General features: G+C 39.0%; 1 protein-coding gene and 1 pseudogene across 2 annotated transcripts in view; one reads left to right on the top strand and one right to left on the bottom strand.

Annotated features, from left to right (window-relative positions):
* The window catches only part of TTC29 (tetratricopeptide repeat domain 29), a 241,988-nt gene extending 224,848 nt beyond the window's left edge, over positions 1–17,140 (top strand). The window contains exons 10-11 of one of the 2 annotated variants that reach the window (XM_067036908.1): positions 10,460–10,529; positions 16,985–17,140. In XM_067036908.1, coding sequence (XP_066893009.1) covers positions 10,460–10,529; positions 16,985–17,000 — 86 coding nt within the window. In that variant the 3' untranslated portion in view covers positions 17,001–17,140. Of the gene's footprint in view, positions 1–10,459; positions 10,549–16,984 lie in introns of those variants that run through there. The other variant, XM_059065746.1, reaches the window with a different exon arrangement.
* On the bottom strand, positions 5,036–5,457 carry LOC131757974 (PHD finger-like domain-containing protein 5A pseudogene; annotated as a pseudogene).
* Positions 17,141–17,389: the final 249 nt, after the last annotated feature.

The following is a 17,389-nucleotide window of genomic DNA, read 5'->3' as shown; positions in this document are numbered from 1 at the left end:
AAACAAGTAAGTAACTCTTGACACAGCTTGTGGAAGCTTTTTCCTACTATGTTTTATTTCCTCTATGAAACGAAAATAAATCATCAGCTGAGAATGATAATGAATATAGAGAGTTGGAGGTTTGAGAAAATGGAAGAAAGAGTAAATCAGTCATCTAGGAGAGTGGAAGAATGAATGGACTAGGAACATTTAATAGGATGGCCTGAAAGTATTGAGTTCCCCCTAATGTCGGTGACCATGAATTTAAAGTGAGATCCACTTGTATGTTTTTCCAGCCACACCGAGCCTTACACTGCAGGAGAGGGATAGGCAGAGAGTTGGATTTAACTGGGATTATAGTTTTGTCACACGAATATAACAAAGTGAGAAAAAAAGGGTAAGGAAGTCAGCCTATATGCAAGAGGCTGAATGACCATGGAGTTTAAATGGTACAAAGAAGGGAAAGAAGAAATCCAAATAGGGAGGAGCAATGAAAAGATGGTAGAATTGGAAGTCCCAGTGGGGTTGAAGAATTGCTCGTGGTGGGGTAGTAAGAGGGAGTGATCCAGAAAAAATAAAAGCTGGCAGTTTACTAGTTGAATGCAGGGAAACTGAGTTTGAGGGGGGCTTGCAGTTACTGGTAATGAAAAAGTCTGAGAATGAGCATGGGAATTAATGGCTACGGTAAGGTAAAGGACAAGATCTAAAAGAACAGAGCTCAAGGAATTGAGACCCAGGGTGAAAGAATCTTCTAAACGTACATTTAAATTGCTAAATTAAGAAAGTAGTGGGAAATTGACAATGAGCCAATGATAAAATGAACTGAGAATGATCCAGTTGCAGGTAGATCATAACAATAGTTGATTATATAAACTGATGCTGTGAGATTTAGGAAGGGAAGAAGGGAGGGCAAATACGCTGAAAGAGAACAATAAGGAAGAGGACACCTGCTCATCTCCAAGTGCAATGGTAAGAGGACTGATGAAAAGAAAAACAAGAAGGGCTTCTGGACTGGCAGTATCCTCAGAGGACAGTCAAGATTCTGTCAGAGCAAGAAAGTAAAAGGAATTTCAGAAAATAAAGTGAGAATATAGTGGAAATGTTTCAGGAGTTGTGGTAGGTGGGACATGAAGACAAAATATGAAATATGAAGAACTTTATGAAAAGTAGAATGCAGGAAATGAAAGAGGACCTGGACACTGAGGCCTGTTATAAGCAAGGGTAAAAAGCATCTTATTAGATAAGTGCATTCAAGTCAAAAGTAGAAGGGTAGGAGATCTTCAAGATGGCAGAAGAGGAAGACGTTGAGATCACCTGCCTCCCCACAAATACATCAGAAATACATCTACACGTTGAACAACTCTTACAGAGCACCCACTGAATGCTGGCAGAAGACCTCAGACTTCCCAAAAGGCAAGAAACTCCCCACGTACCTGGGTAGGGCAAAAGAAAAAAGAAAAAACAGAGACAAAAGAATAGGGACGGGACCTGCACCACTGGGAGGGAGCTGTGAAGGAGGAAAAGTTTCCACACACTAGGAAGCCCTTTCACTGGTGGAGATGGGGGGTGGCAGGGGGGAAGCTTCAGAGCCACAGAGGAGAGGGCAGCAACAGGGGTGCTGAGGGCAAAGAGGAGAGATTCCCGCACAGAGGATCGGTGCCGACCAGCACTCACCAGCCTGAGAGGCTTGTCTGCTCACCCGCCGGGGTGGGCAGGGGCTGGGAACTGAATCTCGAGCTTCTGTTGGATCCCAGGGAGAGGACTGGGGTTGGCTGTGTGAACACAGCCTGAAAGGGGATAGTGCACCACAGCTAGTTGGGAGGGAGTCTGGGAAAAAATCTGGAACTGCCTAAGAGGCAAGAGACAATTGCTGTGGGGTGCATGAGGAGAGGGAATTCAGAACACCACCTAAATGAGCTCCAGAGACTGGAGCTAGCCACAGGTATCAGCATGGACCCTGGAGACGGGCATGAGATACTAAGGCTGCTGCTGCAGCCACCAAGAACCCTGTGTGCAAGCACAGGTCACTATCCACACCTCCCCTTCTGGGAGCCTGTGCAGCCCACCACTGCCAGGGTCCCATGCTCCAGGGACAACTGCCCCGGGAGAACACATCCCATGCCTCAGCCTGTTGCAATGTCATGCAGGCCTCTGCCGCAGCAGGCTCTCCCCGCATTCCGTACCCCTCCCTCCCCCCAGCCTGAGTGAGCCAGAGCCCCCTAATCAGCTGCTCCTTTAACCCCATCCTGTCTGAGCAAAGAACAGATACCCTCAGGTGACCTACATGCAGAGGCAGGGCCAAATCCAAAGCTGAACCCCAGGAGCTGTGCGAACAAAGAAGAGAAAGGGAAACCTCTCCCAGCAGCCTCAGGAGCAGCAGATAAAATCTCCACAATCAACTTGATGTACCCTGCATTAGTGGAATACCTGAGTAGACAAAGAATCATCCTAAAATTGAGGTGGTGGACTTTGGGAACAACGATATATATATTTTCTTCCTTTTTATCTTTTTGTGAGTGTGTATGTGTATGCTCTGTGTGTGATTTTGTCTGTATACCTTTGCTATTACCATTAGTCCTAGGATTCTGTCTGTCCTTTTTTTTTTGGATAGTTTTTTTGTTTTTTTAGTATACTTTTTAGAGCTTGTTATCATCACTGGATTTGTTTCTCAGTTTAGTTGCTCTTTCTTTCCTTTTTTATTTTTTAAATTACTTTTTAATTTTTTAAATTCTTAATAATTATTTTTTATTTTAATAACTTTATTTTACTTTTTCTTTCTTTCTTGTTTTCTCCCTTTTCTTCTGAGCCATGTGGCTGACAGGGTCTTGATGCTCTGGCTGGTGTCAGGCATGTGCATCTGAGGTGGGAGAGCTGAGTTCAGGAAATGGGTCCACCAGAGGCCTCCCAGCTCCATGTAACATCAAACAGCAACAGTGCTCCCAGAGATCTCCATCTCAGCGCTAAGACCCAGCTCCACTCAACGACCAGCAACCTCCAGGGCTGGACACCCTATGCCAAACAACTAGCAAGACAAGAACACAACCCTACCCATTAGCAGAGAGACTGCCTAAAATCATAATAAGTTCACAGATACCCCAAAACACACCACCGGAAGTGGTCCTGCCCACCAGAAAGACAAGATCCAGTCTCATCCACCAGAACACAGGCACTAGTCCCATCCACCAGGAAGCCTACACAACCGACTGAACCAACCTTAGTTACTGGGGGCAGACACCTAAAACAATGGGAAATATGAACCTGCAGCCTGCGAAAAGGAGACCCCAAACACAGTAAGTTAAGCAAAATGAGAAGACAAAGAAACACACAGCACATGAAGGAGCAACATAAAAATCCACCAGACCAAACAAATGCAGAGGAAATAGTCAGTCTACCTGAAAAAGAATTCAGAGTAATGACAGTAAAAGTGCTCCAAAATCTTGGAAATAGAATGGAGAAAGTACAAGAAATGTTTAACAATGACCTAGAAGAACTAAAGAGCAAACAAACAATGTTGAACAACAGAATAAATGAAACTAAAAATTCTCTAGAAGGACTCAATAGCAGAATAACTGAGGCAGAAAAACGGACATGTGACCTGGAAGATAAAATAGTGGAAATAACTACTGCAGAGCACAATAAAGAAAAAAGAATGAAAAGAATTGAGGACAGTCTCAGAGACTTCTGGGACAACATTAAATGCACCAACATTCACATTATAGGGGTCTCAGAAGAAGAAGAAAAAAAAGAAAGGGACTGAGAAAATATTTGAAGAGATTATAATTGAAAACTTCCCAAATATGGGAAAGGAAATAGCCAATGAAGTCCAGGTAGTACAAAGAGTCCCATACAGGATAAATCCAAGGAGAAACATGCCAAGACATATATTAATCAAACTATCAAAAATTAAATACAAAGAACAAATATTAAAAGCATCAAGGGAAAAATAACACATAAGGGAATCCCCATAAGGTTAACAGCTGATCTTTCTGCAGAAAATCTGCAAGCCAGAAGGGAGTGGCAGGACATATTTAAAGAGATGATGGAGAAAAACCTAAAACCAAGATTACTCTACTCAGCAAGGATCACATTCAGATTTGACAGAAAAATTAAAACTTTTACAGACAAGCAAAAGCTAAGACAATTCAGCACCACCAAACCAGCTTTCCAACAAATGCTAAAAGAACTTCTCTAGGCAGGAATCGCAAGAAAAGGAAAAGATCTACAATAACAAACCCAAAACAATTAATAAAATTGTAATAGGGACACACATATCGATAATTACCTTAAATGTAAATGGATTAAATTCTCCAATCAAAAGACATAGACTGGCTTGAATGGATACAAAAACAAGACCTGTATATATGCTCTCTACAGGAGACCCACTTCAGGCCTAGGGACACAAACAGACTGAAAATGAGGGGATGGAAAAACATATTCCATGCAAATGGAAATCAAAAGAAACCTGGAGTAGCAATTCTTTTTTTTTTTTAAATGAATCCCAGTACCTTTATTTTGAATCACAAATTTCTGGGTGACTAAAATTCCTAGAGTTAAAATTAAATTGGGAAGGGGCTGACTACCAGCAAATGAACACCTACTTTTTGAATACAATAGCAACAGAAAGGATTTCCAATTTTTAGAAGAAAAATAACATGAAGAAGCACCACCTGATGGGTGTTACAAGATGAAATGCCCACATTGACTGTTCTGAGAGCCCCCACCACACTGCAGATGTTTCATCAAGGACAGCTACCATCAGGGCTGCTGCAAGGCCATGCTTCTCACTGCAGCTAGCCTCACAGTCAGCTCCTCAAACAGAAGAATGAAATGATAAATCATTCCTGTTTTAGAAACTTTTGGTGTACAGAACTTCTCGATGTGGATTAACACAGCCTTGCTTCTTGAATTTAAGGAATGCCATGAACCAATCTATTAATTTGTCTGTGGTACAGTCTGCCACAGTGCTCTGCAATTTTTTCCATTCCTACCATGGCTGGGTGAGAGGAGAGGAAAGGGTGGAAAAGTACCAGTGTACTAATAGGCAATTCAGGTGATGCTCTGTGCTCCATTTCCCTTCTGTAGGCATTTCTTTTGGCAGCTGCAGCAGCTTGACAGGGGGAGGAAGAGGCAGCCCACCAATCACCTCTTCTTGAAGCCATATTTTTTGCATTCATAGAAGAGATCTGTCTTAGAGCTCCCCAAATTGACAACCTTTGGGCAACCATCTCTATCTTTCTCCTGGATGAAGCACTCCTTACAATAATAGGCATCCGAAACCCCAGGGCCTCCACAGATCACACAGTGTCCTTGGTAAGAGCCATAGTTACATTCATCACATATGCGCACCAGGGTGCAGGGATGCACATAGGAGTCACAGATCACACACTTGCCATCACATTTTTCACACAGTCTTCCAGTGGCAACACCAGCCTGCTTGCAGCAAAAGATCAAGTCCGGGTGATGTTTAGCCATAGCTCCCTCTATGCTGCCAGAAACTTAGGGAACTCGGAGTAGCAATTCTTTTATCAGATAAAATAGACTTTGAAATAAAGACTATTTCAAGAGACAATGAAGGACACTACATAATGATCAAGGGAGCAATCCAAGAAGAAGATATAACAATTGTAAATATTTATGCACCCAACATAGGACCACCTGAATACATAAGGTAAATGCTAACAGCCATAAAAGTGGAAATAGACAGTAACACAATAATAGTAGGGGACTTTAACACCCCACTTTCACCAATGGACAGATCATCCAAAATGAGAATAAGGAAACACAAGCTTTAAGTGACACATTAAACAAGGTGGAATTAATTGATATTTAGAAGACATTCCATCTAAAAACAACAGAATACACTTTCTTCTCAAGTGCTCATGGAATATTCTCCAGGATAGATCATATCTTGGGTCACAAATCAAGCCCTGGTATATTTAAGAAAATTGAAATCATATCAAGTACCTTATCTGACCACAGCACTATAAGACTAGATGTCAATTACAGGAAAAAATCTGGAAAAAATACAAACACATGGAGGCTAAACCATACACTACTTAATAATCAAGAGATTACTGAAGAAATCAAAGAGGAAATCAAAAAGACCTGTAAACAAATGACAATGAAAACTCGATGACACAAAACCTATTGGATGCAGCAAAAACAGTTCTAAGAGGGAAGTTTATAGCAATACAATCCTACCTCAAGAAACAAGAAACATCTCAAATAAACAATCTAACCTTACACCTAAAGCAATTAGAGAAAGAAGAACAAAAAAAAACAAAGTTAGCAGAAGGAAAGAAATCATAAAGATCAGATCAGAAATAAATGAAAAATAAATGAAGGAAACAATAACAAAGATCAATAAAACTAGAAGCTGTTTCTCTGAGAAGATAAAATTGATAAACCATTAGCCAGATTCATCAAGAAAAAAAGGGAGAAGGCTCAAATTAATAGAAATAGAAATGAAAAAGGAGAAGTAACAGCTGTCACTGAAGACATACAAAGGATCATGAGAGACTACTACAAGCAACTCTATGCCAATAAAATGGACAACCTGGAAGAAATGGACAAATTCTTAGAAAAGCACAACCTTCGAAGACTGAACCAGGAAGAAATAGAAAATATGAAAAGACCAATCAGAAGCACTGAAATTGAGACTGTGATTAAAAATCTTCCAAAAGCCCAGCACCAGACAGCCTCACTGGTGAATTCTGTCAAACATTTGAGAAGAGCTAACACCTATCCTTCTCAAACTCTTCCAAAATAGAGCCAATGGAGGAACACTACCAAACTCATTCTATAAGACCACCATCACCCTGATACCCAAACCAGACAAAGATGTTCACAAAGAAAGAAAACTACAGGGCAATATCCCTGATGAACATAGGTGAAAAAATCCTCAACAAAATACTAGCAAACAGAATCCAACAGCACATTACAAGGATCATACACCATGATCAAGTGGGGTTTATCTCAGGAATGCAAGGATTCTTCAATATATGCAAATCAATCAATGTGATACACCATATTGACAAATTGAAGGATAAAAACCATATGATCATCTTAATGGATTCAGAAAAAGCTTTTGACAAAATTCAACACTCCTTTATGATAAAAACCCTGCAGAAAGTAGGCATAGAGGGAACTTACCTCAACATACTAAAGGCCATATATGACAGACCCACAGCCAACATCATCCTCAATGGTGAAAAACTGAAACCATTTCCACTAAGATCAGGAACAAGACAAGGTTGCCCACTCTCACCACTATTATTCAACATAGTTTTGGAAGTTTTAGCCACAACAATCAGAGAAGAAAAAGAAAAAAATAGGAATCCAAATCAGAAAAGAAGTAAAACTGTTACTGTTTGCAGATGACATGATACTATATATAGAGAATCCTAAAGATGCTACCAGAAAATTACTAGAGCTAATCAATGAATTTGGTAAAGTAGCAGGATACAAAATTAATGCACAGAAATCTCTTGCATTCCTATACACTAATGATGCAAAATCTGAAAGAGAAATTAAGGAAACACTCCCATTTACCATTGCAACAAAAAGAATAAAATATTTAGGGATAAACCTGCCTAAGGAGACAAAAGACCTTTATGCAGAGAATTATAAGACACTGATGAAAGAAATTAAAGATGATACAAACAGATAGAGAGATATACCATGTTCTTGGATTGAAAGAATTAACACTGTGAAAATGACTCTACTACCCAAAGGAATCTACAGATTCAATGCAATCCCTATCAAATTACCAATGACATTTTCCACAGAACTAGAACAGAAAATTTCAGAATTTGTATGGAAATACAAAAGACCCTCAATAGCCAAACCAATCTTGAGAAAGAAAAACGGAGCTGGAGGAATCAGGCTCCCTGACTTCAGACTATAGTACCAAACTACCGTAATCAAGACTGTATGGTCCTGGGCTTCCCTGGTGGTGCAGTGGTTGAGAATCCGCCTGCAGATGCAGGGGACACGGGTTCGTGCCCCGGTCCGGGAAGATCCCACATGCTGCAGAGCGTCTGGGCCCGTGCGTCTGGAGCCTGTGCTCTGCAACGGGAGAGGCCACAGCAGTGAGAGGCCCACGTACCACCAAAAAAAAAAAAAAACAAAAAAAGACTGTATGGTCCTGGCACAAAAACTGAAATGTAGATCAATGGAACAGAATAGCCCAGAGATAAACCCACACACATATGGTCACCTTAACTTTGATAAAGGAGGCAAGAATATACAATGGAGAAAAGACAGCCTCTTCAATAAGTGGTGCTGGGAAAACTGGACAGCCACATGTAAAAGAATGACATTAGAACACTCCCTAACACTATACACAAAAATAAACTCAAAATGGATTAAAGACCTAAATTTTAGGCCAGACAGTAGAAAACTCTTAGAAGAAAACACCGGCAGAACACTCTATGATATAAATCACAGCAAGATCCTTTTTGATCCACCTCCTAGAGAAATGGAAATAAAAACAAAAATAAACACATGGGACATAATGAAACAAAAGGTTTTGCACAGCAAAGGAAATCATAAACAAGATAAAAAGACAACCCTCAGAATGGGAGAAAATATTTTCAAATGAAGCAACTGACAAAGCATTAATCTCCAAAATTTACAAGCAGCTCATGCAGCTCAATTCAAAAAAACAAACAACCCAATCCAAAAATGGGCACAAGACCTAAATAGACATTTCTCCAAAGAAGATATACAGATTGCCAACAAACACATGAAAGATTGCTCAACATCACTAATCATTAGAGAAATGCAAATCAAAACTTCAATGAGGTATCACCTCACACCAGTCAGAATGGCCATCTTCAAAAAATCTACAAACAATAAATGCTGGAGTGGGTGTGGAGAAAAGGGAGCCCTCTTGCACTCTTGGTGGGAATGTAAATTGATACAGCCACTATGGAGAACTTTATGGAAGTTTCTTAGAAAACTAAAAATAGAACTATCATATGACCCAGCAAATCCCACTACTGGGCATATACCCTGAGAAAACCATAATTCAAAAAGGGTCATGTACCAAATTGCTGCTCTATTTACAATAGGCAGGACATGGAAGCAACCTAAATGTCCATCGATAGATGAATGGATAAAGAAGATGTGGCCCATATATACAATGGAATATTACTCAGCCATAAAAAGAAATGAAATTGAGTTATTTGTAATGAGGTGGATGGACTTAGAGTCTGTCATACAGAGTAAAGTAAGTCAGAAAGAGAAAAACAAATACCAAATGCTAACACATATATGGAATCTAAAAAAAAAAAAAAAGTGGTTCTGAAGAACCTAGGAGCAGGGCAGGAATAAAGATGCAGACGTAGAGAATGGACTTGAGGACACGGCGAGGAGGAAGGGTAACATGGGATGAAGTGTTAGAGTGGCATGGACTTATATATACTACCAAATGTAAAATAGATACCTAGTGGGAAGCAGTCACAAAGCACAGGGCGATCAACTCAGTGCTTTGTGACCACCTAGAGGGGTGGGATAGGGAGAGTGGGAGGGAGATACAAGAGGGAGGAGATATGGGGATATATGTATATGTACAGCTGATTCACTTTGTTATAAAGCAGAAACTAACACACCATTGTAAAGCAATTACACTTCAATAAAGATGTTAAAAAGAAGTAGAAGGGCAGATATGAAAGTTAAGTAGTAATATTTCTGTTTATGTCTAAATTTCCCATATCTTATTTGATTATTCGGATACTTTATATTGCTCTCTATATTAATTGTCCTTCAGAGTTTTGCTTTAACAAGTCATCTTATCCCCAAACAGTGGCTGTTCCATTTGCCATTTCATGTATCACAAGAATTCTGTGGGTTAGGAATTCAAACCTGGCTTGGCTAGACATCCATTGAGGTTACCCAATGATAATACTCAACTGACAGATGGGTTGATCTGAAGGATCCAAGAAAGTTTTACTCACAGAGTAGAGCTTTGGTGGGATGGCTAGAAGGCTGGGCTCAACTGGGACTGTCAACTGGAGCATCTGTACATGGCCTCACCAGGATGGCAATCTCAGGGTGGTAGGACTTCTTATATGGCAACTGGCTTCCTCCAAAGCAAGCATCCTAAGAGAACCAGGTGGAAGCAGCATAGCCTTTTCTTATCTAGGTTTGGAAGTCATGCAGTCACTTCCTCCACATTCTATTGATTACAAAATAGTACTATGCCTAGGCCAGTTTCAAGAGGAGGGGAATTGGTTTCCACCTCTTGAAGGGGAAGTGGCAAGGTCATACTTTTGAGGAGCATGTAGAGTTGGAGATATCATTGTGGCCATCTTTGACCTATATAATCTGCACTGGTGATACAAGTGATACATAAACTTTTGTCATACAGGTGATAAGGGTAGATACTGCTGAAAAGAGATTCCCATGTTCAAACTCAAAAGAACTGTAAACTGTATTTGTGATAAACCATTAAATGTATACATCTTTTTTTCTTTAGGAGGGTCTAGAAGATCCACAATGGAAAGTTTATATCAAACCTCAGAGTTTTCAGAAGAGGACCTCTGTGGGTATGATAAATCAAGTTAAACTTTCTATTAAGTATCCACATTATGCAAGATACTAAGTATAATGTAATTCTCCAAACACAAAAAAGTAACTTCATCCAACACTTGATAAGGTAATACTGAAACACTGGTTAAAAAAAAAAAGAAAGAAAGAAATCATAGAGGTACTTTTAAATAATACATAAGGTTAAGTACTTTTAATCTTTTAAGCTATGTCTAAAAATTACAGAATACAAAATCCAGTCGACACTTGAACAACATGAAGGTTAAGGATGCCAACCCTCCCCACAGTCAAAAATATGCATATAACCAATAGTCAGCCCTCCGTATACATATTTTTCTCCATATCCTCAGCTCTGCATTTGCAGATTCAACCAGCCACTGATTGTATAGTACTGTAGTATTTGCTATTGAAAAAAGTCTGCACATAAGTGGACTCCCACAGTTCAAAACCATGTTATTCAAGGTCAATTGCAATATCTTAAAAGCAAGATTGTTTGTTTGTTTTTTTTTTTTTTGCTTTCTAGTCCAATATAAAATTTAATTTTATAATTTATTTTATTTCAGATTTCCAGATAATCAGAAAAATGAGACTTAAACCAACTTTTGACTCAACAACAAATCAAGAAGTAATTTATCATATCCCTTCAGTCTTTGATACCTGTAATATGAGTATGTTACAAATAATACAGTTATAATAAAACTATGACTACATTTTCATTGGATTTTGTATTATAATTTGCTACTACAAATTTAGTCTAAAACATCTAAATCCATGAAAATTAAATATATCCCGAATGCTTAGAAATATCAATAATTATCCATAAGCTAAACTGTAAAATTTTCCTCTTATCCATTATTCTACCAGAAATAGTGCTACTACACTTGATCTTAGCCAAAAGGCTGAGAAGCAATAGAAATAATGCTATTATAGAATCAAAATTTGGTTGTGTCTAATGAGAAAATTGTTTTAAGCTTAAGGAAGTCTATGCTGAATAAAGGTAGGAAAAGATTTACTAAAATTCCTGGGAACCTTTTCAACATATGTAAAAGGATTGTAACCAATAGAGACTATCATACTGATAAGTACTGCTCAAAACAGTCTGCTTCACCCAAGTAAAGGAAAACTCTGTTTCCTCTATTTGCCCCACTTCTGACACCAAATGTGTGAGTTTTTCCACTCCAGTTCTCAGCAGACACTTACTGGGTGTCTTACAATTTAACTTAATTATTACACTAACTTCCAGGAGTTGGCACAGACCACAGATTAAGGGATCAGGTCTGTAAGACTGTCCCTCCACTTCATGTGCCAATTGCAAGTCGCATAATACCTATTGTAAGTGCTACATAAGTGATAAATAAAATTTCCTGTCAAGGTAAAAGTTTATGTTTTGGTATACATTCCCACCCCTTCCAGACACATACTGTTAATGGAGTAAATATAAAAATAATTTGCAGTATATACAACCAATAAAATGTAAGTATTTAGGATGTGATAAATCATACAAAATCAATAAGAAAAAAACACAACAGAAAAATGAACAAAGTATAAAAACAATTTATAGACAAAGAACTCCAAACAGTCCATAAAAATATGAAAACATAATCAACTTCACAGTTAACCAGGAAAATTCATAGTAAAATAAGAAGGTACATTTTATACTCACCCACTTTTGCAAAAAATACAAAATTCTAATAACCTCAAGTGTTGATGAGGATATGGAGAAATAAACATTCTAGAGAACAATTGGACACTATCTAGTAAATTGGACATGATACTAGATAATAAAGTTGAAGATACTTAGAATGTATGAACCAGAAATTCCATTTCTTTTTTTTTATAAGTATTGTGGTTCTTTTTTTATATATATAAATTTATTTATTTATTTATTTTTGGCTGTGTTGGGTCTGCATTGCTGTGTGCGGGCTTTCTCTAGTTGCGGCGAGTGGGGGCCACTCTTCATCGCGGTGCACAGGCCTCTCACTGTCGTGGCCTCTCTTGTTGCAGAGCACAGGCTCCAGACGCGCAGGCTCAGTAGTTGTGGCGCACGGGCTTAGTTGCTCCGCGGCATGTGGGATCTTCCCAGACCAGGGCTCGAACCCGTGTCCCCTGCATTGGCAGGCAGATTCTCAACCACTGTGCCACCAGGGAAGCCCCAGAAATTCCATTTCTAAGCACATACCCTAAAGAAGTAAGGAGACAGACTGAGAATTTTTATTGTATCCTTGTTTATGGTAATGAAAATTGAAAAATAACTATCAAAATGAGAATGGATGCACTGTGGTATTCCTACAGTGGAAACCATATATAGTAGTTGATGAATGAACTAGAGCTGCATGTATTAGCATGGACAAATCTCCAAAAACATAATTTATACAAAAAGAAATGTTTCAGAATGATTTGTACATTATATATATATATATATATATATATATATATATATATATATATATATATAATGATGGGTATAGTTTTAAAATTGTTTAATATGTGAAACAGTGCTGTATATTTTACATATGCATATACATGTGTATAGCTAAAAAACAAAAATAACATGAAAATAATTAACAACAAATTCAGGTTAGTGATTACCTCTATGGAGAGAAGGAGGAAAATGGGATCATGGAGGGATACACCTGAGGCAGCAATTATATTTGTAATTTTGTATTTCTTTAAAAATTCCTAACTGAAGTAAATACAGAATAAGATAAAGATTTGCTAAAGGTGACTGGTAGGAACATGGGTATACATTATATTTTCCAAACTTGCCTGTATAATGTTAAAAAAGAAATAACAGGCCCAAGGTGGAGTTATTCCACAGACAGCAAACCAAGACTTAATTGTATTTTCAACATCTCCTAGGAACGTGGCATTTAAACAGACAATCTGAAATTTCTTGAACTGTACTAATGAAGTAATCTGTATAATAAGACCCCTGCCGTTCCTTTTCGCCAAAAAGAAGATGACCTGACCTGAAATAATTCTGTCTTTTCTTTTGTTAATAATTTCCTTGCCCCACCCTTCTGCTTGTAAAAACTTTCCATTTCGTACAACTCCTCGAGCTGCCCTTCTAAGAACTAGATGGGACGCTGCTCGATTCATGAATTGTTGAAAAAAGCCAATTAGATTTTCAAATTTACTCAGTTGAATTTTGCTTTTTACAAGATTTGGTGGCAGTGATGTGATCAGCATTTGGGGACAATGAGAAACACAATTGTGGCACCCTGAGAACTTTTTGAGTTCTCTTATCTTTCTCGCCATTTCCAAGGGGCGAGTTGTTGAGTTCCTGTTTTGAGCTCTGCTCTTCTTGCATTCAAGCTCCCAATCTAATTTTCCTTTACTGAACAGGTCAACTTGAACTGGTAGATGATTCTGCCTGAAGCCCAGTTGAGCTGGCAAGCCATACTGCCTAGACTCAAGCCCCTAGTCTTTCAGACTGAAATTCCCAGGTTTTTGAGTGGATAACCCCAGCCCTTGATCCTGCTCCCAGATTCCACCTTGGGAACTGCTGATGGTTTAGTCTACAATTCCCTATTTCTTTGGAATCCATCCCCAGATTCCACTCTTGGAACTTGGGGGCAGCTGCAGTTCTGCATTTTGTTTCAAATCAGTCCACCGTTCCCAGTCCTTGGGGTTTATTGGTTCAATCCTTTTCCATGTCCAAGGTTCCACAGGCATTGGTAGTGGTACACATAGGGCCTTCTTTTGGCCAGCATGCAGTAACATCTCTTGGTTCCTTCCCGTATATTCACATGTTCATTTGTCTTGTTTCATGTAGATAAAGGCTAATTGATAATGGGATCCTTTATATTCAAAGAGTTGGGCACTCCACCTTCTGGCACACCTGCTTATTTTATGTCTGGAACTGTGGTGCTGAAAGCTGTGGATACTTACAAAATGGCAAAATTTTACTCCGATTAGACAAGATCACTCATTTAAGAAATGCACTTGAGAGCAAGGGATCTCAAGGTGAACAAATAGAATGGGATGCCTATTTTAACTGGTACACAGACACTTACAAGAGCCTTCAGGGTTCCAAAATGTCTTTATTGAAAGATTCGTTACAAAAGGCTAATGAAAAATTAAAGATGCAAAAGGCATCTAAAACAACTCCTAGGTCTCCCCCATTACACCCTCCTAAGGGTTTATCATCAAAACACTGGCCCAGAAATCAAGATTGTCCTCAAAGGCCCTATGCAAGTTCTTCAGTGCCCTCTTATCTACCTTCAGAAAGGCCCCAGATGGGCCCCTCCCAAAGTTGATGGGACTCTGAGGGTTTTTCTGGTAAAACTGCGTTGTTATTCCCTTAAACAGGGAAAGGAAACTAAAATTAAAATTTATGAGGTTATTTAAAACTGCCAGAAATATTTATGGTTTGTCCCAGCTGAAACCTGACAAGATATTTGAAAGGATTTAATAACTTTATGATCAGAAATTAGGCCAAATTGGAAGCTGAAAATCAGAGCCTGATAGAAAATTTTTTCAAGCCCTCTCTTCTAAGCTAAAATAAAACTATGTGCCCAGAGGGAAAGAAGTAAATTAGAGAAAATGTAGTTGGAAGGGTGGTGAGTCAACCTCTTTATCATTCAGGCTGCAATCTGGTCCTTTGGGGAATTGGAACCAATTGTCTTTGTCTTGCAAATTTCTGCTGCAGGGCCAAAGGTGTGGCTCTAAAAGTTCAAAGGTCATCTGCATTTTTTTTTTTAACCAATTCCCCAAACCTTGCCTATTCCTCTCAAAATGCTAAAAAACGATCAGAACATCTTTAATGTTTTTCCAGATTTAATGAAATCTTTTCTCTGAAGCTATCAATGATTTGGTAAGGTATATCTTTGGGAACAAAGATAAAACATTTACTTTTTTCTCCCTGTCTGGTCCCTCCAGAATTCAGAAACTCTCAGTGATTATTCTTACTACCAACAAATCCGTCTTAAAAAGAACTTACATGGGGCTTCCCTGGTGGCGCAGTGGTTGAGAGTCCTCGTGCCGATGCAGGGGACACGGGTCCGTACCCCGGTCCGGGAAGATCCCACGTGCCGCGGAGCGGCTGGGCCCGTGAGCCATGGCCGCTGAGCCTGCGCGTCCGGAGCCTGTGCTCCGCAACGGGAGAGGCCACAACAGTGAGAGGCCCGCGTACCGCAAAAAAAAAAAGAACTTTTATGACCAGTTGCTCTTCTAGCTGCACTTATATAAATAATCAGGCCAGGTTTAATACAAATAAATTAGTTTTACTGTGATTATCTTTGGCAAAAAATGGGACTAATTGTAGAGAGAAAAATTACAATTGCACCTTTGTACATATGTTTCTAGTCCTGTTAATTGTCTTCAAGTTTCTGTTACATATCTGTAAACTGGACTGGATCCTAAATTCTTCTGGTTTCCTCAAATATCTGGCTATGCTTCACCAAACTAATGTTCCCACCCTTATGATTTGGAATCACTAAGAACAAAGATAGCGCTTGAGCCCTGTCAGAAGGGATCTTACCAAGTACTCCTGAACACTGACGCTGCTGAAAAATTAGAAAGCATTAAGCCTTTTATATACATCTTACGGCTAAAGAAGGCTCTACCTAATATCTGATACAGACACTGAAGACCTCTGAATCAAATTGATGGGGAAGGGAAATAGCTGACAGGTAGTCTACAAGGTAAGGCTGCCTCCACCCAAGATAATGGATCAAAACTTTATACTTTAACTGAACAGGAAATGCTTTCTCCTTCTTTTCCTTTTCTTTACTCCAGCATTTGCCTGGAAAGCTAACACCTTCATCTGTATCTCCCAGGCCATTGTTAAGGGGGTGTAGCCTTTCAGATTACTGGATTTATCATCAAAGATTCTGATCTATCCATAATTATCTAGATCATAATTGTCCCAACTCACTAAGAGATCTCACCAGCAGCTCCCATCTTTGCAAGGGATTTAGGATGACTCTTTATTTCAGGCTGTGAAATTCTCTTCCCACACACACTAAAAACCTGACTATCTCCTGGACTGAACAGGTAAATACAGAAATACCTGTGACTAAATACATTCCCTGGTTAGGAGTAAATACAAATGAGAATATACTAAGAAACCTCTTCTTAACTCTTGATGATATTACAGATTCCATTGCTAAGGCATTGGCTTCCCAAAATAGATCATCAGCCTCTCTAGCCAAAGTTGTTCTTGATAAAAGATGGCCCTTGATTATCTTTTACCAAACAAAGAGGTGTCTATTCTGTGGCCAATACCACCTGCTATACCAGGACTGTCACTTTGGGGGAAGTTAAAACACAGTTATGTAAGATCACTTGATCAAGCCACTTGGCTTAAAAGGATGACTCCTTCAATGGGGGTCTTTCTCTGATTGGTTTGGGTCTTGGGGACTGTGGCTCCAAATTGCACTCCAAACGTTGGAAATTATCCTGCTTATTGTAATCATAATAATCCCCCTGCCATGTTGTATTCTCTCAAAAGGTTTAAATGCATGTGAAGCCACCAACCACCAAGCAAATAAGCTCTCTAAGACTGGAACATCAGAAAAGAAACAAAGAGAATGATGGATTTAAGGATAATGAACCTGACTCATGAATGTCATAGGGATTATGGAAAAGCATCATGACCTATGGATATCACACCAAGTATGAAGAAAGATGAGATAACTACAGAGAGGTATGAGAATGGTGTTAATTCTTTAATTTTTTAATCACATCTCTCAGGCTGAGAGTTTGATCAAAAGGGGGAATTGTTGAAAAGAGAAGAAAAGAAAAGAAAAGAAAAAAGAAATAACAGGTTTAGGGTGGATTCATTTGTCTCCACAACAGCAAACCAAGACTTAATTGCAGTTTCAACCTCTCCAAGTAATATGATTTTAAACAGATA

This window comes from Kogia breviceps, chromosome 6 (genome assembly GCF_026419965.1).
Source record: "Kogia breviceps isolate mKogBre1 chromosome 6, mKogBre1 haplotype 1, whole genome shotgun sequence".
Lineage (NCBI taxonomy): Eukaryota > Metazoa > Chordata > Mammalia > Artiodactyla > Physeteridae > Kogia > Kogia breviceps.
This window is presented reverse-complemented; position numbering and strand designations above follow the sequence as displayed.